This window comes from Leopardus geoffroyi, chromosome C1 (genome assembly GCF_018350155.1).
Source record: "Leopardus geoffroyi isolate Oge1 chromosome C1, O.geoffroyi_Oge1_pat1.0, whole genome shotgun sequence".
NCBI lineage: Eukaryota > Metazoa > Chordata > Mammalia > Carnivora > Felidae > Leopardus > Leopardus geoffroyi.
In genome coordinates this window covers 111411463-111433354 of record NC_059328.1, presented here as the reverse complement: position 1 = coordinate 111433354, position 21892 = coordinate 111411463, and the positions used below count along the sequence as shown (strand labels likewise).

General features: G+C 47.4%; 1 protein-coding gene across 2 annotated transcripts in view; it reads left to right on the top strand.

The window, feature by feature from the left end:
• Positions 1-21892, top strand: part of MYO7B (myosin VIIB) — an 85836-nt gene that overhangs the window by 46404 nt on the left and 17540 nt on the right. For both annotated transcript variants that reach the window (XM_045479392.1, XM_045479391.1), the window contains exons 17-27: positions 973-1125; positions 2002-2100; positions 3873-3967; positions 11269-11353; positions 12880-13098; positions 14405-14575; positions 15240-15449; positions 15585-15752; positions 15964-16091; positions 20313-20439; positions 21736-21855. In XM_045479392.1, coding sequence (XP_045335348.1) covers positions 973-1125; positions 2002-2100; positions 3873-3967; positions 11269-11353; positions 12880-13098; positions 14405-14575; positions 15240-15449; positions 15585-15752; positions 15964-16091; positions 20313-20439; positions 21736-21855 — 1575 coding nt within the window. The remainder of the gene's footprint in view (positions 1-972; positions 1126-2001; positions 2101-3872; positions 3968-11268; positions 11354-12879; positions 13099-14404; positions 14576-15239; positions 15450-15584; positions 15753-15963; positions 16092-20312; positions 20440-21735; positions 21856-21892) is intronic.

Genomic DNA, 21892 nt, shown 5'->3' with positions numbered 1-21892 from the left:
GACAGTGGCTGCTATGTAGGTGTAGGGGGAGGCCAGGCTGAGGGGCCAGGCAGGCTCAAGGTGAACCTTGCTCAGTGTGGCCCTGAGAACTCAGGCACCTCATCTTTAAATTGGAGCTAAGTACCCCACTATGTAGGGCTGTTATAAAGATTAAATAAGAAACATGGAGCCCACTGGAAATGCTCAATAAATGGGAGCCAATTAGTTGCCCAAGACTAACTGCCATGTGGCCCTGGACCCCACGAGCAGTTGGCTCTGTGGCCCTCAGCCTTTCCAGGTGGGTAACAGCCTGCTGGTGGGCTTGCCAGATTCGAGGGTGTGCCCTTAGTCCCCAGACACTCCTGGCTGGGAGGTTGAGGGGGGCTCTCTTGCGGCTAAGCCATGCAGAGTCTGGAGCCATGGCTGAAGACCCCATTCCCCTGCTCAAAGCATCGTGTCCAAATTCCTCTCTATCAGCCATGCCCATCTCTGGGGGAGAGAAACTAAGCTGGCTACAATGCTTTCTGACTCTAGGTAGGAAATGTGTTTCTTCATTCCATTAGAGTGTGGGAGGTGGGACAGCGCCCACCCCAGCACAGGCAAGGCCGCAAGGAAACTTCTTTGAGAGCATTGTTGTGGGGCATTTAAAAACATTTTAAACATGACATATGCAAATAACTTTTATATTCATAGTACTTTGCATTTGCTGAGAATGAGGGAAGTATTAGTGTTCTTGTGGAAGTCACAGTTTGTATATTACCTACTTCCATCTGCTTGGAAATACTCTCGGGACCAAATTTTCAGTGACTTGGGTCCAAATTCCTCTCTGGAAAATAGGAGTCTGCAGGTTAAAGCATACACTGCCATTCAGGCAAGCATCGTGGGGTTCTCTCGTATCTGGGGACAGCCAGGTGGTTGGGAGGGCCGCCCTGGCAGGTGCACCGAGCACGTGCAGCTGTTCAGAAAGCGGGCCTGTGACCTGTGCGCCCACAGCTGTTCGACCGGGAGCTGTGCATCCGGCAACTGCGCTACTCGGGCATGATGCAGACGGTGTACATCCGCAAGTCGGGCTTCCCCATCCGGTACACGTTTGACGCGTTCTCCCAGAGGTTTCGTGTGTTGCTGCCCAGCGCCGTGAGATTCCAGGTGCTCACCCCGCCACCCCCCCCCCCAGCCCCCCGCCTGCTCATGCTGGCCCTGACAGGCGTAAGTGACCTCAGGGGCACCCCAACCCCCAGGTTCAAGGGGGTCCTCTAGCTGCCCTCCCGATGCTGAGGGCCCCTTCCTGGACCCCCTTCCTTCTCATCTCCTCCAGCCCTATCTCTCACTCCCTGGGTGCCCTGGGAGAGAGGGAGGGGTTGGCTCCCACCGTGTCACACTCCCTGGATGAGGCTAGTGGCTGAAATGTTGGTACTAGGAGCTGTCTGCCATTTATTTTTTTTTTTAATTTTTTTTTTAACGTTTATTTATTTTGGGGACAGAGAGAGACAGAGCATGAACGGGGGAGGGGCAGAGAGAGAGGGAGACACAGAATCGGAAACAGGCTCCAGGCTCTGAGCCATCAGCCCAGAGCCCGACGGGGGGCTCGAACTCACGGACCGCGAGATCGTGACCTGGCTGAAGTCGGACGCTTAACCGACTGCGCCACCCAGGCGCCCCTGAGCTGTCTGCCATTTAAAGCAAACACTGGCGAGATCATGCCCTGGTGGGGTTGCTGTTTGGAGCAAGATGTCCTTCCCATCCTTTCTCAAACACTCAGCTGCCTACACTTGGAGCTGTCCAAGTGCTCAACAGCCACGCTGAGGCCCCAGGCGTGGTGGCCTCGAGGCTCCTGGGTCTGGGCTCTCCCCTGGCCCCACTCTTGTTCAGAAGTGCCTTGAGCCTGTGTCCTGGCCAAGCAACACTGACACCCAGGGGAGGAGGAAGACTCGAATCCCAGAAAGCCTTTGTGGAGGGAGCCTCAGCCTCCCACCTGGGGCCTGCTCCAACGCCACCAAGCCACTCCTGTTTTCTCCTCGGCAGCTTCGAGACAAGGCTCACCAGATGACCCTGCGCATTGCTGAAACGTGGCTGGGGACAGACAAAGAATGGAAAGTGGGAAAGACCAAAATTTTCCTGAAGGTGAGCCCCTGAACACACTGGTCTTCAGCCTCCTGGAGCGTGAGGGGCTGGTCTCATGCCCACCAGGTGGCATCCGTTCACCCACCCTGAGCCAGTGCCAAGGGAGCTTGCTCTGGGCATGGCCCCCACCCTGAGGCACCCCTGTTGTAGAAAGCCATGCTGTAGAAGAGAGGCAAGGGACCATGAGGAGAGCTCAGCCCCGCCTGCAGAAGTCCAGGAGGCTTCTCAGAGCAGGGCATCAAAGGCAAGACCTCAGGAGAAGGGGGAGCTGCCCCAGGCCACCAGGCAGAAGCAAGCAGGAGCTCAGGATAGGCTCCCACAGTCCCTTAGATAGGCCTCCTCCTATGTGGGGAGCCACAGTCTAAAGAGTCAGACCTGGGGAAGCTCCACCTCTTTAGAGCCCTGGAGAGCCAGCACTTCCGTGGAAGGAGCCAGTGTGCTGGTCCCCCTCCCCCTAGAAGAGCTTGTCCTTGAGCAGGCCTGTGCAAGCAGCACCTCCCATCTCCATCCCCTACAACTTCCAGCGAGGCCCGAGGTCACACGGAGGCAGCTTGTGGCTGACACCCACAGCCTTTTGGCCCTCCAGGACTGCACGTTGGGTCCAAGAGCCACGGAGGAGAGATCCTTGTAAGCTGTGGGTGGGTGAGCAAAGAGAGAAAGAGGAGGGAGGAAAGAAGATCAGTGCCTGGACACATGCTCTGCCAGCCCGCCCAAGCGCCACCCCATCCCCCCGCCCCTTCCAAAGTCCTCCACTCCCTCCACTTTCCCCATAGAGCCTGCCCACCTGTCTTCATCTGTCCCCAGAGGGACCTCCCGACCCTGATCCTCTGGTTAGTCTGTCTGTTCCTCTGTCCATGCATTAGCCAGGCTTGTGCTGGGGCTCTGGGACTTAGACAACCGGGAAGACACAGAGGGGCTCCAGATTCCACTGGGGAGGTGAGGCCGGGGAGGATAGACATTGGGCAAGTCCCAGGGTGCTGTCCCAGAAGCTGGGACAGACGGCGAGGGCCACAGGGGTGCGGTCAGTGTAGGCAGGTGGTGGAGGAGGGGAGGAGGAGAGTGCCCACCCCTCCCTGGCTACTCCTTGAGGCCACCGTCAGGGGTCTAGTGTATTTCTGTGTTTCCAGTGCCCACCCAGGCACATGAAGAGGCTCCATGCTTGCTGATGCAAGACTGATGGAGGCAGGAGAGGCCACCAAGCCCCTGCCTCTCCTTACCACTCACCAAAAGGCCAAGCTTCTTTCTGTTCCACAAAGATGGTCTTTGCCCTTCAGGGACTAGGATGGCAAGCCCAAGGAAACAGGGATCCAGTTGAAGCACAAAAGCAGGCCAGGGACGGTCGCAGCTCAGGGGTGAATAAGGCTAATCGACCCACTTCGAGTCCTACTCGAAGGCTGAGGAAACATGTTTATATTGAAACAAGTATGAGCCTGTAATACAAGTTGCATGACATTTCACATGAATTTGGGGAAATACAACACAACTTTGGGGAAACTTTTTGACCCCTTCTTGGGTTCTCCAGAGCAGAAATGAAATTTGCCAGATTGAATTCACAAGAGAAAAGAGCTAAGATGGGAAGTTCTTGGATGGGGGACTGGAGGGCTGATGTGAGCTACATCAGGATCAATTTGAGTGCCCCTTCCCCTTGCTTGCCCTCCAGGGAGCACATATGGGAAAAGTCTGGAAGACCCTTTGGGAGACAGAGCCCTGGCCCCAGGTGGTGTGTGGAGATGAGTGGGAGCAGCTACATGCTGGGGTCTCTTGTGTCGCAGGATAAACAGGACACTCTGCTGGAGTTACAGAGGAGTGAGATGCTGAACAAGGCAGCCGTCAGCATCCAGAAAGTCCTGCGAGGCTACAAATACAGGTGCTGGCCCTGCCCAAGCCCTCCCCAGCCCACACACCCACATCTTTTCATGGGCTTATCTGCCACGAGTATGTATATCCTCTTTTGTGAACCGTCTGTGTGTGCTATTTGCCCGGTTTCTAATTTAATTCTCTGTTGAATTTTGGGAATTATTTATATATACTAGATACTAGTCCTTTGCTGGATGCATGGTTTGCAAAGATCTTCTCCCAGTCCAGCATTTTTCATGAAGTCCTCTTAAGAGGGTCTTTGCAGAGCAAAATTTTTAGTTGTTTTTTTTCTAAATTTTTTAATGTTTATTTTATTTTTGAGAGAGAGACAGAGTGTGAGCAGGGGAGGGGCAGAAAGAGAGGGAGACACAGAATCTGAAGCAGTCTCCAGGCTCTGAACTGTCAGCACAGAGCTGGACATGGGGCTCGAACTCACGAACCCTTAGATCATGACTGGAGCCGAAGTCAGATGCTTAAACGACTGAGCCACCCAGGCGTCCCCAAAATTTTTAGTTTTGATGGAGTCCAGTTTATCAAATTTTCCTTCATGGAGCTTGCTTTTGGTGTCACCTCTAAGATCTCTGCCGAAGGTTTTCTCTTATCTTTTTTTTTTTTTCTAGAAGATTCTATAGTTTTACAGTTTACATTTAGGTCCATTTTCATTTTGAGTGGACCTTCTGTAGGGTGTGAGACTTAGGCTAAGGTTCTTTTAAAAAAATTTTTCCCAGTGGATGTTGCTCCTGCATCATTCACTGAAAAGTCCATCCTTGTTTCAATGACTTCATTTTGCACCTGTGTCAAAAATCAGTTGGGCGTATTTGTAGGTCTGTTTCTGCATTCTCTATTCTGTTGCGTTAACCTGTGTGTCTGTTCCTCTGACAATGCCACACTGTCTTGTTGACTGTAGTTCTATAATAAGTCTTGAAGCTGTATAGACTAATTCTTCCTACCTTCTTTTTTTAAATTGTTTTAGCTGTTCTGGGTCTTTTGCCTTTCCATATACATTTTAGAAACATCTTGTCCATATCTACAAAAAATCTTGCAGGGATTTTCATAGTAGTTATGTTGAATATCAGTTTAAGGAGAATTGATGTCTCTATTAGGTTGTTTTCTAATCCATGAATTCCATTTACTTAGATCTTTTTTGATGTCTTTCACCAGTGTCTTGTAGTTTTCAGCATACATGTTCTGTAATGTTTTGTTAGGTTTATACCTAGATTGGGTTTTTTTTGTGGTTTTTTTGAGAGATTATAAATGGTACTGTATTTTTAATTTTGGCATTGATGTATTCATTGGTGGTATGTTAAAATATTATTGATTTGTGTGTTGACTTTGTTTCCTGTAACCTTGCTGAAGTCACTTACTTTTTATGGATTTCTCAAAGTTTTCTATGTAGACCATCATGTTATGCACAAATAGGAACAGTCTTATTTCCTCCTTTCCAATCTATATATCTTTTATTTACTTTTCTTGCTTAATGTACTGGCCAGAACTTCCAATATTATAAGAGTGGTGAAAGCAGATATCTTTACTTTGTTTCACAGCTTAGGGGAAAGCACTCAGTCTTTAACCATTAAGTGTAATGTTAGCTGTAGGTTTCTTGTGGTTGATCCCTATCAAGTTGAGGAAGTTTCCCGTATTCCTAGTTTTCTGGGAGTGTTTCTCGGAAATGGGTATTGAATTTTGTCATCTGTTGATTCTACATCAGTTGGTATGATCATAGGATTTTTTCTAGTTTAGCCTTTTATTTTTATTTTTATTTTTATTTTATTTTACCTTAGCGAGAGAGAGAGTAGCATGTACAAGCAGGGAAGAGGGGCAGAGGGAGAGAGAGAGAGAGAGAGAGAGAGAGAGAGAGAGAATCTTTTTTTTAATAAAATTTTTTTTAAGTTTATTTATTTGAGAGAGAGAGAGACAGTGTGAGCAGGGGAGGGGCAGAGAGAGGGGGAGAGAGAGAGAGAGAGAGAGAGAGAGAGAACCCTAAGCAGGCTCTGCACTGTCAGCACAGATCCTGATGCCTGATGTGGGGCTCGAACCCATGAAATCGTGAGATCATGACCTGACTGAGAGTCAGACACTTAACCAACTGAGCCACCCAGGTGCCCTGAGAGAGAGAATCTTAAGCAGGCTCCATGTCGAGCCTGACGTAGGGCTCGATCCCACAACTGTGGGATCATGACCTGAGCTGAAATAGAGAGTCAGATGCTCAACAGACTAAGCCACTCAGGCACCCCCTTGGTTGGCCTTTTAATATGGTGGATAACATTGACTGGTTTTTTAATACTGAACCAGCCCTAGAATAAACCCCACTTGGTCATAGTGTGTAGCTCTTTTTGTATATTGCTGTGTACTATTTGCTAATATTTTGTTATGAATTTTTACTTCTATATTTATGAGATCTTTAGGTTTATTCTTTTGTAATGTTTTTGTCTGGTTTTGGTATCAGAGTAACATTAGCTCCATAAAAAGAATTAGGAAGTGTTTCCCCCTCTTCTATTTTCTGGAAGAGATTGCACAGAATTGTTGTGAATTCTTTAAATGTTTGCTAGAATTCTCCAGTGAAACCATCTGGTCCTGGAGACTTCTTTGTGGGGAGTTTTTAAATGATAAATTCCTTAGTAGTTGAGGGCAATCCAAATTATCTATTTCAGACTGAGTGACTTGTGGCAATTTGTGCTTTTTAAGAAACTGGTGCATTTCATCTAAGTTGTCAGAAAAATTTTGTATGTGCAGAGTTATTCATAGTATTCCATTATTATAATTTCGATGTCTGCAGAGTCTGTGATGATACTCTGTTTCATCCCTGATATTGACAACTTGTGTCTTTCTCTTTTCTTTGTCTGTTTTGCTAGAGAGGTCTGTCAATTTTCTTGACCTTTTCAAAGAACCAGCTTTTAGTTTCATTGATTTTCTCTAATGCTTTTCTTTCTTTCTTTTTTCAATTTCCGTGATTTCTTCTCTTTTTATTATTTCTTTTCTTCTTCCAGCCTAGAGTGTACTTTATTCTTCTTTTTGTAGATTTTTAAGGTGGGAGCTCAGATATTTGATTCAAAGTTTTTCCTCTATTCTGATGTAAAGTGCTATAAATCTCCTCAGCCCTTCTTTAGCTATGTCTCATACATTTTGATATGTTATTTTTTCATTTTTATTCAATTGGTTTTTTAAAAAATTTCCTTTGAGACTTTCTCTTTGGCTCATGGGTTATTTGGAAGTATGTTGTTTAGTTTCCAAGTGTTTGGAGCCTTTCTTGTTATCATTCTGTTATTGATTTCTAGTTTGATTCCATTGTGGTTAGAGACACAATCTGTATGGGTTTAATTTTTTTAGTGTGCTGATATTTCCTTTATGGCCCAGGATATGGACTGTCTTGTTATATGTTCTAAGGGTGCTTGAAAAGGTCATGTATTCTGCTGTTGTTTAGTGGAATGTTCTAAACATGTCAATTATATCTTGTTGGTTGATAATGATATTGAATTTTATATGCTTGCTGATTTATTGCCTAGTTGTTCTACCCATTATTGAGAAAGGAGTGTTGAAGTTTCCAACCATAATTATGGATTTTCCCATTTTTCATTTCAATTCTATCATTTTTTGCTTCATATATTTTTTAGCTGGGTTGTTTGGTGCATACACATTTAGGATTGCTGTGTCTTCTTGGTGGATTTATCCTTTTATCATCATGCAATGTCCCCCTCTGTCTCTGGCTATTTTCTTTGTTCTGAGGTCTACTTTTCTGATAATAATACAGCCACTCCTGTTTTGTTTTGGTTATTATTTGCATGATATATATTTTTCATCCTTTTACTTTCAACCTGTGTTTTAAGTGAGTTTCTCATAGACAGTCATGCTTTTAAATCTATTAAGCCAATCTCTGTCTTTTAATTGGTGTAGTTATACTTTTTACACTTAATGTAATTATTTATGTCAGAAATTAAGTCTGTCATTTTATTTTTTGTTTTCTGTTTGTTCTCTGTTTTTCATTTCTCTGTTTTCTTTGTCCTGCCATACTGCGGATTGCCTAAATGTTTTTTAAAATTCCATTTTCATTTATTTATAGTGTTTTCAAATGTATTTCTTTTTAAAGATTTTTTTAGTGGTTGCTCCAATATTACATTATATATACACAAATTATGACAGTCTATTAGTGTCCTCATTTAACCACTTTGAGAAGTATAGAAACTTTATCTGTCTTTATGTCCATTTACCTTCTCCCATTCATAATATAATTTTCCTTAAATGTTTCCTCTACATACATTTAGAACCACATCAGACAGTGTTACAAATTTTGCTTCAATCATCAAACAAAATTTTGAAAACTCAAGAGGAGAGGAAAGTTTATTGAATTGCTTACTTACACTATTACTTACTATTTATTTTTTCCTTCTTGGTATTCTATGGTTTCTTCTTTTATCATTTCCTTTCTCTTTAAAGAATTTCTTCTATTTGTTCTTTTAGGAGGTCTAGTGACAATTCTCTTAGTCTTCATCTGGGAATGTCTTGATTTCCCCTTCAGTTCTGAAAGATATTTTCACTAGCATAAAATTCTGGGTTGATGGCTCTTCTCTCTCAATCCTTGGAGAATATTGTGCCACTTCCTCCTGGGCTCCATGGTTTCTGATGAGAAATCCAAATCATTTTCTCCCTATAAGTAATGTGTTGTTTCTCTCTCGTTACTTTCAAGATTTTTTTGTCTTTAGTTTTCAGAAGTTTAACCATGATGTATCTTAATGTGAATTTATTTGAATTTATCCTGTTTGAGGTTTGCTGAGCTTGTTTATATCTTTTGTTATGATTATGAACGTTTCAGTCGTTATTTCTTGTAATGCTTTTGCAGCACTATCTCTTTCTCCTTTCTTTCTAGGACTCCAATGACCAAAAAAAAAAAAAAAAAAAAAAAAAAAAAGATACAGTCCCAATGGTGCCTAAGGCTCTGGTCATTTTATTTCAGTCTCTTTTCTCTCTGTTTTTCAGGTTGGGTGATTTTTACTGTTCTATCTTCAAGCTCACTAACTCTTTCCTCCTTTCTCTGTTGCCAAACTGAGGTTTTTTTGTTTTTGTTTTTGTTTTTTAATTTCGTTATTGTATTTTTCAGTTCTAAAAGTTCCATTTGGTTCTACTTTATGTCTTTTACTTCTTTACTAAGACTTTGTATTTTCTCATTTGTTTCAGGTGTGTTTATAATTTCTCTTTGAAGCATTTTTATAATGGCTAACTTTTCTGTCCATGTTGGCATATGTTGCTGTCTTTTCTTATTCAAGTTACTATTTCCTTGCTCTTTGTATGATAAGTGATTTTGGACTGAAACATGGACATTTTGGGTATTATAAGAACTCTGGGTCTTGCTTAAACATTCTGTTTTAGCTGGGTTCCTCTGACACTACTCTAGCAGGGAAAAGTAGGGGTGACATCTGTTTACTGTCAGATGAGGGGAGAGTCTAAGTTCTCCACATTGCCTCCATTGACTCTCAAGGCAAGTAGAGGTTCTTTTTACTGCTGGCTGGGAGTGGGAGTTCCAGCTTCCCAGTAGGCCTCCACTGATACCACAGGAGAGTGACATTCTTCCCAAATGGAGATGGTGAAAGGCCTGTCTGTGCACTAGGTCTCCTCTGATACCACTCCAGCATGGAGGGGAGGAGTACCCCATTACTGCCAAGTGGTGGTGGAAGTCCAGAATTCCCCAGGGGTCTCCACCAACACTTTAGCTCCTAGTCTGGGAAATATGAGGTAAAAAGAAAACCTAGAAAAGTTACCATTGTGTCACTCCTTGGATCTGAGATCTCTAGCTAATCTGCCTTCTCCTCTCCACATTTCAGTCTTCTCGTCTTTGTTTTATATTTTAGTTGTAGTTAGCAGGAGATATAAGAAAAAAGTATGTCTGCCCCATACATCTTCTCAGAAGTGATCATCATCGATAACTGATGGTGTTCTTGTTCTTCTACACAATGCGATTAGACAAGAATATTAAAGAAAAGATAGAAATCAGGGTTTCTCAGCTTCAACTCTGTTGACATTTTGGATTAGATAACTCTTTGTTGTGAGGGGCTGTTCTGGGCATTGTGGGATGTTTAGCAGTATCCCTGACCTCTACTCACAAGACGTCAATAGCACCCTCCTTCCCCATCTCCCAGTCATAACAACTCAAAATGTCTCTAAACATTGCCAAATATGCCTTGGGGGCAGAATCATCCCCATTTGATAACCAGTAGTATAAATACCAGAAAGGAGACAAATTATCTTTACTTTTGATAATTCAATTATTTACTTTGGCCTATATTAGAATCATCTGGGGAGATATTTATACTCTGTGTGTGTATGTATACGAAAAAAAATATTAGGTGGATGGATAGATAAATAGATATACAGATATATATATTTCCCAGACCCTTCAGCAAAGATTCTGATTTAATTGGACTGGGTAGGGCCTGAGCATCAATAAATATTGAGGTTCTCCAGATGATTTTTAATATGGTTGAGGTCTACTGTCTTAAACCTAAGAAAATATCCTGAAAAACTATAGAAGTGAAAAGGAAACTCAGGTAAGTATGAGATAAAAGATACATCTATATGCACCAAGCTTGCCTCCCCAGAGGCCAAATTTCAGGTTACCCTCCCAGTGTTCAGCCCACTTTCCTCCCTGCATCAGAGAGCAGTTCGATGGAGCTGCCAGGGTACCAGGGCCTAGGGGGCTGCCCTCCTGCCTTGACCTGCCTCCAGGGAGGAGTCCCAGTCCTGGGATTTCTGACCTGGTTCCTGGCAGACACCTGGGCTACTGGCCAGAGGAACAGGAAGAGTCTGACAAGGAATAAAAAATAAGACAGGACGCCTGGATGGCTCAGTCGGTTAAGCGCCTGACTCTGGCTCAGGTCACGATCTCACAGTTCATGGGTTCGAGCCCTGCGTTGGGCTCTGTGCTGACAGCTTGGAGGCTAGAGCCTGCTTTGGATTCTGTGTTTCCCTCTCTCTCTGCCCCTCCCCTGCTTGCACCCTGTCTCTCTCTCAAAAATAAAATAACCATTAAAAAATTTTTTTTAAGTTGGAAATGAGTTTTATCCCTAATACAAGGAGTGAGGGAAAATGTCCTGATTGTTCTAAAAACTGCACTGTCCTAATTCACAAAGTCGCATTGTTGGCAGATCTCAGTTCCTAACACGTGTGTCTTTGGCTTATAAAGGCTTCTGAAAAAGAAGTAATATTTGTATTCATTCTCCCCAACCTTTCATTATCCCTCTTCCCTTCAAATCATTTTCCCCCCAAAGGGTGTGAAATGTGTGAAGTTGTTACATACATTTGGACTTGCATTCGCCCTTCTAGGAAGGAGTTCCTGAAGCAGAGGCAGGCAGCTGTGACCCTCCAGGCCGGGTGGAGAGGCTACTACAACAGGCGGAACTTCAAGCAGGTGAGAGGACTCACTTGGGAGGCTGCTCCAGCTAAAAGTTCATTCTTGTGAAGGTGAGAGCTCAGGCAGGAGGGATCAGATCACTAACGTGTTACAACAGACCTCAAATGACCAGCTCTCAGCACCCCACACAGTGTCTGTTTAGCATCATTCAGGCCACAGGCTTTCAGGTTTATGTGCTGCACAGTGTCCTTTTGCAGAGTTTGGAGCGTCTCCCGAGCTAGAACAAGGTGGCCTGCTCTGAAATCATATGATCGTCTTTTCTCAATTTACAGGCAACAAATAAATGGATGGATTATTCTCTATTTCAAGGCCTTCAGATGTTTTTCATAACCACAGGCACTGCTAATAAGTGTCTGTTCGAGAAATGAGCTAGAGCAACCATAACCATGCCCTACTGGGCCTCACTTGACCACTTGCCTTTGTCCTGGGACATGACTATGGTTGAGACACACAGTGGTCACATCAGCAAACCAGGCTCAGGAAACCAGGACCGGATGGGCCGTGAGAGGCTACAGTTCTGTGGAGGAGAGCAAAGGCCCCTGATTACTGGGCTGTGGAATGATGCTTTGGGGGCAGAGAAATTCCAAAAGGAGCCTTTGGGTGTCTGGGAAGAAGAGGCTGAAAGGCAGGGAGCAGGGAAGTGACACCAAGATGCACATCCCAGCATTTTGAAATTTGACCCCAGGCCTGCCTGGGGTCTGTGCTCACAGGACATAATGGCAGCTGACATGGATGGAAAGTCTACTTAGAGCCATTGCTCTGCCTGCATCATTGGATTTGTTATTAAATCCACCCCATATGTCAAGAAACTGAGGCATAGAGAAGTTAAGTAATTTTCCCAGGAGCACAGTGAGTAAGCAGTAGAGCTGGGGTTTGGGTGCCGGTCTGCGTGACATCCAAGCGTGGAAGACAAAGCGTGAGCCCACACACCTGGCACTCACTGCGTTGGTCTCTGAGAAGCCAACAAGACTCGCCCAGGGACTCAGGGACTGCCATCACCAGAGCATGTTTGCAGCATAGAAATGGGTATTCGCCAATTTATTTCCTCTTCTGTTAAAGATCCCAGAGATTGGCTTGGTGATGCCAGCCATCGGCCTCCACCTGGGGGCGCTAGCTCTTGACAATTTGGCTGACCTGGTTTTAGGTGTGATGAGCAAGGAAGGCCTCTGGGACCCCATCACCCACATGACATCCAAACCAGTGCTCTACCCCTGGCCACCAGGAGAGCACTATACTGCTCACGCCATTCCACAAATGCTTATTTAGCATGTATTTACGTGGCAAGGACTGTTCTAAGTGCTTTGCAAGTAATCACTTATTTAACACGCTTATACTCATAGGTGTGTAAAATTTTAGCGCTAGTCCTTTGCCCAAAAGCAGAGAACTGTAAAGGTAATTTGCGAGGTCTCCTGGGGCATATGACTTGCCTCTCTTTCTCTGTGTCCCTTTGGGGAGGCGTTCTCTGCACTCTGCCCTGCTGGGCCAGGCCTCACTTTGGATGTACATCCCTCTTGCTTCCGCAGATCCTCCTGGGTTTTGAGCGCCTGCAGGCCATTGCCCGGGGCCTCCTACTGGCCAAGCAGTACCAGATGATGCGGCAGAGGACAGTCCAGCTACAGGCACTCTGCAGGGGCTACCTCGTGCGCCAGCAAGTCCAAGCCAAGAAGAGGGCGGTGGTGGTCATCCAGGCACACGCCAGGGGCATGGCCGCCCGGCGGAACTTCCGGCAGCAGAAAGCCAATGTAGGTGGCCGCTGTCCTCTTGGGCCGGTGGGGGATGCGTGGGACCCACGGCAGGGAGGGTAGTCAGGAGGGGTGAGCGGCAACATGAGCTTTCACCAGGCACTCCTAATCCCCTCCGTGTCCAAAGTTATTACTGCAGCATGTGGGACACCTAGGTCCCCCCAGGAACACACAGTGGGTGGCATGGGAGAGGCATCGTGTCAACAGGATAGTCTTATGCCTGGAACCTGGAAATTGAGCTTCTTGATCCTCTCCCTTTAGCCCTGGGGATGGTTTCTCAGCAGGACTGGGCCATCCCTGGATGACGTAGGAAACCAGGGCCAAATGAGCCATGGGAGACCACAGCTCCATGGACGAGGTCGAAAGCCCCTAATGACTGGGCTGTGGCATGACAGGGGACAGAGAAATCCCCAGAGGAATTTGAGTGTCTGCGCAGGAGAGGCTGGAGGACAGGGAGCAAGGGAGCCGTGCAAGTTGCTCATCCCTGCATTTTGAAATCTCTCCCTCGTGACCCCCTCTCCTCCAGCCGGCATCTGAGACTCAACCTCTTTCCTCGGAACTGTGATAAGGCAAAGGGCTAGGATGAAGTCCATACCTGCTCTCTAGATGAAAATTAGGTCTGCTGAGTGCATTACTAGTACAGTGGCCGGGACAAGTAAGAGAACAGAGCCTCAGACATATGAGCATCAGGCTTCTGCTCCCGTGTGGCCCCAGACGGGCCACAAATCAGCCTCATCTGTGCACTAGTGAGGATGGGCCCAGGGACCTGCCCTAGTGGAGCCTTGGTGCTCTTTGAGTGAAGGGACCTGGTAGATAGTTAGGTTCTGGGGGCCCCTGGGGTTTGAGGCGGTTGCTCGGGGACCATGTCAGGGTAGGGACAGGCAGGCAGCCCCTGTTCTCTGGACCTCCCATTCTCCATGGGAAATGAAAAGCTCAGGGTGGTTGATCTCTAGTCACACTAGCTATTAAATTCTAGGATTTTATTTATTTTTTATGTTTTATTATTTAATGTTTATTTATTTTTGAGAGGGAGAGAGAGAGTGTGAGCAGGGGAGGGGCAGAGAGAGAGGGAGACACAGAATCCAAAGTGGGCTCCAGGCTGTCAGCACAGAGACTGATGCAGGGCTTAAACTCATGAACCTGAGTTAATGGATTGAGCCCCCCAGGCGTCCCTGAATTCTAGGATCTTAGAGGAAAACTTATTGATCTGAACGAACAACGTTAGGAGGAGGTTTGGTTGAGTTCTGGAAGGTGCTTGCCTTCACTGGGCCTGTGGTAACCTTTGCCCTGTGGGGCATCTGTGCAGGGACTCCTGGTCCTCCCGGCTAGGAAGCAGAAGAGTCAAGATGCTGTCCCCACCAGGAAGCGCAAGTCCATCTACGACAGTGTCACCGACACCGAGATGGTAGAGCGAGTGTTCGGTTTCCTCCCCTCTGTGATCGGTGGGCAGGAGGGCCAGTCCCCGAGGGACTTCGAGGTAAGATGGGTGCTGTCATTCAGGGGTCTGGCCTGGCAGGGGATAGGAGGGCCCCGCTTAGTCCCTGACCTCAGCCAGCCTCTAGGCTCACTGAGAAGCCGGGGGTGAGTGGGGTGGGGGGGGAGGATTTCCCACTCTTATGTGACCCCTTTCCCAGAGCACCCTGCAGCTGCCGCTCTGCAGATTGTGACCTGGGGACTGAGGAACACTGAGAACTAATGAACATTGGCAGCAGTGTCTGAGGGAGGAGGAAGCAGGGTGGGATGAGAGGGCTGGAGTAGAACAGATCCCCCGGGCTCTCACTGCACTGCTTCGGGCCCTGAGACCCAGTGACCCGGGTGCCCCCCTGACCCTGCCCCCAGGTGCTCATGCCTTTCCCCGAGCACGTACACACACGCATACACACACGCATGCACACATAGTACACACCAGGCTGTGCAGTAGGGGCAGCTGAGACCACTTCTGCAGGAGGAACAGCCCGCCAGGGGCCCAGTGAGGCTGTGAGGCGGTGGGAGAGGTCTCGGACACGAGGGGGGAGGGGATCATGCTGCAGATAGCCAGACACACCTGTCTTGGGGCTCCCTGGCCCCCAGAGACGCATGCCCTGCCAGCTAGCATCTGAGAGGATGGCTGACCCTTGACCCTCCCTCTCACCGGCACCCAGAATCTGGAAGCAAGGACCCAGAAGCTGCCTGAGGTTGACCTGGACACGGTCCCCATGGTGGAGGAGTACGAGGAGGATGTGGACGGCCTGGCCGAGTACACCTTCCCCAAGTTCGCTGCCACCTACTTCCAGAAATCGGCCAGCCACACGCACATCCGGCGGCCCCTCCGATACCCACTGCTCTACCACGAGGATGATGCCGACTGCTCGGTACACAGTGGTTCCCTGGTTTCTAGTGGCTCAGGCCTCCCCCTGGCTGAGAGGGAATGAGGAAGGGGAGGGGTCATCATGGGCCCAGGACTGTGAGCTGCGTTCTAGAGGAGACCTCTGTCTTGGTTTCCCCAGGCCGCCCTGGCTGTGTGGAGCATCATCCTGAGGTTCATGGGTGACCTGCCCGAGCCAGTGCTTTTGGCCAGGAATGGCCTGCATGGCAGCTCCATGATGCAGCACCTCCACGACACCCTGGGCGGAGAGAACAGCACCCGGTCTCCACAGCAGCATGGATCCACACAGGTTCCTGGTGTGAGGGGGGGCAGGGCAGGGCAGACCTGAGGTGTCCCCCAGGCCTGAGGCCCCACAGAAGCTGGACCCGACTGCTGGCTAGCCATAGGATCCCAAGCTTTGGCTTTCTTCCCTGTGCCTGGTTTCCTCCTTTGCAAATAAGGAGAGTCACAACGGTCTGCAAATAAGGCAGAGTCACTGACTGCTGCCTTTGGGTTTCAAGGTGACCAGCCAGCTGAATATTGGAGAGGAGGCATTTGATCCTGATGGCCCCATCTCAGACCGACCAATGTCCAACCTGGAGAAGGTGCACTTCATTGTGGGTTACGCCATCCTGCGGCCTAACCTCAGGTCAGTCCCCATGCAAACGACACCCCCATCTAGAACGTCAGGCCCCCTCACTGGCTCTCAGCCCATGGCCACAGCCTCCTCCTTTCCCTGCCTCCTAACACACCCTGTCCTGTCCCTGCTCCCCGTCCTGGAGCCTGCAGCCTGGGTCTGAGTATAGTAGATATTAGAACCTTTAAAGGGTCCTCGACTTCTTCTGTGTCCAGACCCATGGGTAAAAGCCACTTTTAGGAGAATAGATGTATCATGGGGTCATGATTCATTTTATAACAGGCTTTAATGCAGAGCCCTGTCAATGAGCAAATTCCTCATTTGTATTATATATATATTGCTTTACAGGAATTGTCTTTTCATATAAATTTTAAGAAATATGTATACTGCTCTCTCAGAGACAGACTACTATATTTTAGGGGTTCATATATTTTAGGTTATTATTTTTTACCAAATTTGGGAATTTCTTGCCATTTGTTTTTCAAATACTTTTTTCTATTTCATTCTCTCTCTTTCTTTTCCTTTGAATTGTAATTAAACATACGTAAGACTCCTTGATATTGTCCCTCAGGTCCCTGAGGATCGGTTCATCTTTCTTTTTTTTTTTTTTTTTTTTTTTTCCTTCTCTGTTCTTTAGACTGGATAATTTCTATTGATCTATCTTTAGATTTACTGATCTTTCTCTTGTCTACCACAATTCTGCTGTTATACCCATGTAACAATTTTTTAATTTCAGATGTTATATTTTTTAGTCCTAGAGTTTGCACTTGGTTCTTTTTATGGTTTCTGTTTCTCTGCCAAGATTTCCTATTCATTCATTCACTATGAGCATGGTGTCTTTTATGTGCTTAAACAGTGATAAGAGTTTTAAAACCTTTTCTGCTGAATCCATTATCTAGGTCATCTTGGGGTCAGTTCCTGTTGACTGCCTTTCCTCTTTTTTTTTAACTTAAAAAAATTTTTTTAATGTTTTTATTTTATTTTTGAGTGAGACAGAGACAGAGTACGAGTGGGAGAGGGGGCAGAGAGAGAGTGAGACACAGAATCTGAGGAAGGCTCCAGGCTCTGAGCTGTCAGCACAGAGCCTGATGCAGGGCTCGAACTCACGAACTGCTAGATCATGACCTGAGCTGAAGTCACACGCTCCACCAATTGAGCCGCCCAGGTGCTCCGACTGCCTTTCCTTTTAAGAATGGTCATGTTTTTGTGTTTCCTCACACATCTAGTATTGGACTGTAATTTCCACATAATTCTATTACTTTTGGGTTGTATCCTGGACACTGAGGATAATATGTTTAGAGACTCTGGAACCTGTTACATTCTTTCAAAGAGCATTGGCTTTTGTTCTGACAGGCAATTAACTTGGCCATATTCAAATTCTGTCTCCCTGTGGTGAGTGGCAGATGGAATCCGTGTTCAGTTATTTCAGTCTTTGCTGGGATTCCTGGAGTCTGCCCCACACAAGTGTGGGTCAGGAGCCAAGCTGAAATTTGGGAAGATTTTATATGCAAAATTGAGAACTCCTCTGGTTCTCTTCATTCTGGGATTTCCCTTCTCACTTTCAACTACTGTGGACACCCCAGACTCTATCTTCTGGTTGTTTAAGCCAGTAAAGCTGCACGGTTTCTACCCAAGTTTGAGCTGCCTTCGTGACACCAACCTGGCAACTCTTCTAACTTAGTTCCATTGGTAGTACTCCCACGGTTAATCCTCACTGGCCACCACACCTTCCAAGATAGTAGACATGTATAAGCTGTGTCCAAATGAGATGCATTGTGGGTTCTTCCGATACCCCTATTAGCACTTGCACACAGTGCTGTTCTCCAGCTGGGGCTGATGCTCTCTGTGATCCATTGAGACTCCTTCTCAAATCTAGCCCTAATTGAACATACCACAGCCTATTAGCCCTGGGATCTTCTGAAATGATGGGCTGTCTGCTTGTGTGGGATCCCATCAAGATGCTTGATTCTCAACTTCTTCCACGGCATCCTCTTAGTCAGCAGGAAGGCCATCCATGCTGTACCCACCAAGCGCAGCTCTTAGCTCCTAACTGTTCTCTCTCCATCATAGGTGGCTTAGAATTCTCTAGGAGGAAGCAGATCCTAGTCTCTCATTCATGGAGGTCCCTAACTTGTGTCTCTGAGGCATACAAGTCAAGCACTCTCAAGAACTCTGTCATTGGGCCCATTCCAGTATGCTGGGGTAGGCCAATGGGCTTCTGGGGCTCAGCCTACCTCAGAGAGTGAGAAGGATCTCATCCCTGGTGGAGAGCCCCAATCCTATTAATAGTTCTCCTGGGGTCCCCCCCAGCTCCCTGTCACTTGGAGGGAGTGGAGATGGGCCAGAGATGTCTCAACTCCTAGGAAGTGCCTTCCAGGAATCACCTGTCAAATTTTCTTTTATGCAGCAGATGGCATGGTAACTGGACAGTTCTGCCATCTTTGATAAATTCTACAAAAATATATCTCTCTAGCATGTTGAGTATTATCATCTATTTGTCCTTGGCTCTGGGGTCTTAGTCAGATTCCAAGACAAAGCAAATGCCCACTCCACATCCAGCCATGCATTCAATAAATGTTTGTTTTTTACGTTTTTATTTAAATTCCAGTTAGTTAACTGAAGTTACAGTGTAATATTAATTTCAGGTGTAGAGTTCAGTGATTCATCACTTACATACAACACCCAGTGCTCATCACAAGTGCCCTCCTTAGTCCCCATGCTAGTTACCCATCCCCTACCCCCACCTCCCCTCCAGCAACCCTCAGGTTGTGCTCTGTAGTTAAGAGTCTGTTTTCTGGTTTGCCTCTCTCTCTCTCTCTCTCTTTTTTTTTTACCCCCTCCAGGTACACTTGGTTTGTTTCTTAAATTCCGCATATGAAGGAAGTCATATGGTATTTGTCTTTGACTTATTTCACTTAGCATAATACTCTCTAGCTCCATCCACATTGTGGCAAATGGCAATAAATGTTTATTAAGTACCTGCTCAGGGCCAAGCCTTGGCATGGGGGCTGGTGATGCAGAGGTGAGGGCAATATGTCACCGTCCTTTGGGAGCTTACCCTTTGGTTAGGGAGCGTGGGAGAAGCCAGAGACCCACAATAACTGCTTGTGCTAAGATAGGGGTCCAGTGACTGGTCATAATGCCTTCCAGGGCCAGGTGGAGTGGAAAGGAGGAGGCGGAGATTGGGGGGGGGGGACGGGGAGAGACAAGGAGACAGTGGCCAGGGAGATGGTGGCCAGGATTACAGAGTCCTGAAACAGCCTGAGGGGCTGGAACTCCAAGAGGTTTGTAACAGCTGAAGCATGGAGTTTGAATTCAGTTCTAAGAGAAGTAGGGAAAAGTTTTAAGAAAGAGAAGAACTGGGTGCCTGGGTGACTTGTCTGTTAAGCATCAGACTTCATCTCAGATCCTGAGCTCGTGGTTTGTGAGTTCAAGCCCCGCATGGGGCTCTGCTCTGACAGTGTGGAGCCTGCTTCAGATCCTCTGTCTCCCTGTCTCTCTGCCCCTCCCCTGCATGCACACCTGTGAGCTTTCTCTCTCCCTCTTTCTCTCTCAAAAATAAATAAACATTTTTTTTAAAAAAGATGATAGAGGCTTGAGTCAGCAGGAAGGACCCAAGAGCACCCCTTCCCCAGAGAAGGCAGAGAGGAGAGGCTCATGAGCTTGTAGTAATGAGAACTGGTCAGCAGGGGAGGAATTGAGGGATTCTCCCTAGAAGTCCCACTCCTCTCTGTAGTGGGAGGTTGGCTGCATTGGGAGTGGGGGAGGAGGGGGCCTCAAGGTGAGGGAGAAGGTTGGAGATGACTTTGAGGTTGAGGAAAGAACAGATCTGGTTAGGCTGGGCCCCTGAGGGCAGGGCTGTGACCAGAGAGCCCTGGGCACTCCCTGCACCTGCACCCCACCTCCAGGTGGAGGACCACGGTCTTCTGAGCAAGACTGGGTGAGGGAGGGGGCAAAGGCCTGAAGTATGAGGTAGGAGGTGAGGTCCAGTGGGAGTGGGCCAGTGGGAGTGCCTGGAGTCTTGGAAAGACATTGGAGGTAGCACAGTCCCAGGAGATGGCAGGGCCCAGGGTGTGGCAGGGGTGTGGCAGGGGAGCCCAGCAAATGCAGTTGGAGGTGAGGGGACTGCAGGTCACCGTGGGGACAAGACCCCACCTGGGGGCACAGAAGGACTTGTGCCCAGGCAGCTGTGTCTCCTCTCCCCACCCAGAGCCAGTGGTGTGTGTCTTTCAGGGATGAGATTTACTGCCAGATCTGCAAGCAGCTGTCGGAGAACTTCAAAATGAGCAGCCTGGCCCGGGGCTGGATCCTGCTCAGCCTTTGCCTTGGCTGCTTCCCACCCTCCGAGAGGTTCATGAAGGTGGGGAGGATGCAGGGCAGGGGCTGGAGGGGGGCAGGTTGTAGCGGGAGCATAGGTTGGCTCTGGGCTCTGAAGCACATCCAGAAATCCCAGCCCCTGGCCGATTCTCTTGCTCCTGCAGGCCAGCGTGGGCAGCAGTGCCTTCTAGGCCTCAGTTTCCCCATCTGTAAAAGAGGACCCTCGACCTGGTTCCTTCCAGCCCTCCTTCAGGGTCTACAGGCCACTCCACTGGGCTCAGGAACCGGGACGGCTCTTCTGAGGAGACAGTGAGGTGGTAGAAGAAACGTGCATTGAAAAGACGAAGGTGTTCCGGGAGTGGGCGCCAGCTGGGGACCAGCTGCAGCGTTCTCCCTCTAGTCCTTAGAACTAAACGTGGAGCTGGGGGTTGACAGGTGCTCCCAGGTGTCAGAAGCCCCAGACCTCGCTATTTAATATCCTTTTTGGTTCTGATTATAAAAGTAATATGCAGGAAATGCAGAAAGTCTAAAAAGAAAAGTCCTCTCCGCATCCAGAGGTAACTTCCGTCGATTCTGGCCACTGTAACATACAGCGTCGTACTTGTGATCACACAGGATCACACAGGCATCCCGTCAAGGACAGCAGGAGGCGTGTGCACTGGGCCGCTCCTGACACCAGCAGACTCCTCCAGTCTTTTTGTGAGACAAAACGATTTCCAACACGTTTTATCAAACGTGTTTTAAGTAACGACCCTCCTGCATTTTTCGCTTATCTCCGTAAGAGTCTTCTCAGGGTGTGAACTTTTCCCAGATGCCAACTTTAATGCCATGTATCTAGAGCCATCCCAGAGAGTATTTAACATGCTGATGGACATTTAGGGCCCATCTTCCAATTTCTCATCACCATACGCACCAATTAAAACATAGATATAAAGATCTGTTTGAATTACTGGGTCAAAAAGGATGTGCATTTTTATACCATGCACTATTTAAAACATTGACAAACCGGTCCTCAGAAATGTACCAGTTTACCTTCCCTCTCATGGTGTGTGAGAGTACCCAAACAGACCTTTGCCAACACTGAATATTATTATTTTATTTTTTTCCTGATTTATTGAGGTATAATTGACATATAACCTTGTTTAAATTTAAGGCATACAATGTAGTGATTTTATGTAGGAATATGTTGCAAAATTATTACCACAATAAGGGCAGTGAACACGTTCATCACCTCACTTAGCTCCAATTGGGGTTATGATTTTTGGAACCTGTGTGGGTAGGAGGTGGAACTGGCCTCTGTCCTAAGTGTCTTCCTCTCCTTCCCTTCCTCGCCCACCAGTATCTGCTGAACTTCATTGGTAAAGGGCCAGCTGGCTACGGGCCCTTCTGTGCAGAGCGCCTGAGACGCACCTATGCCAACGGGGTGCGCACAGAGCCCCCCGCCTGGCTGGAGCTACAGGTAGGGGGCAGCAGGGGCGGGAGACCATCTGTGCGGG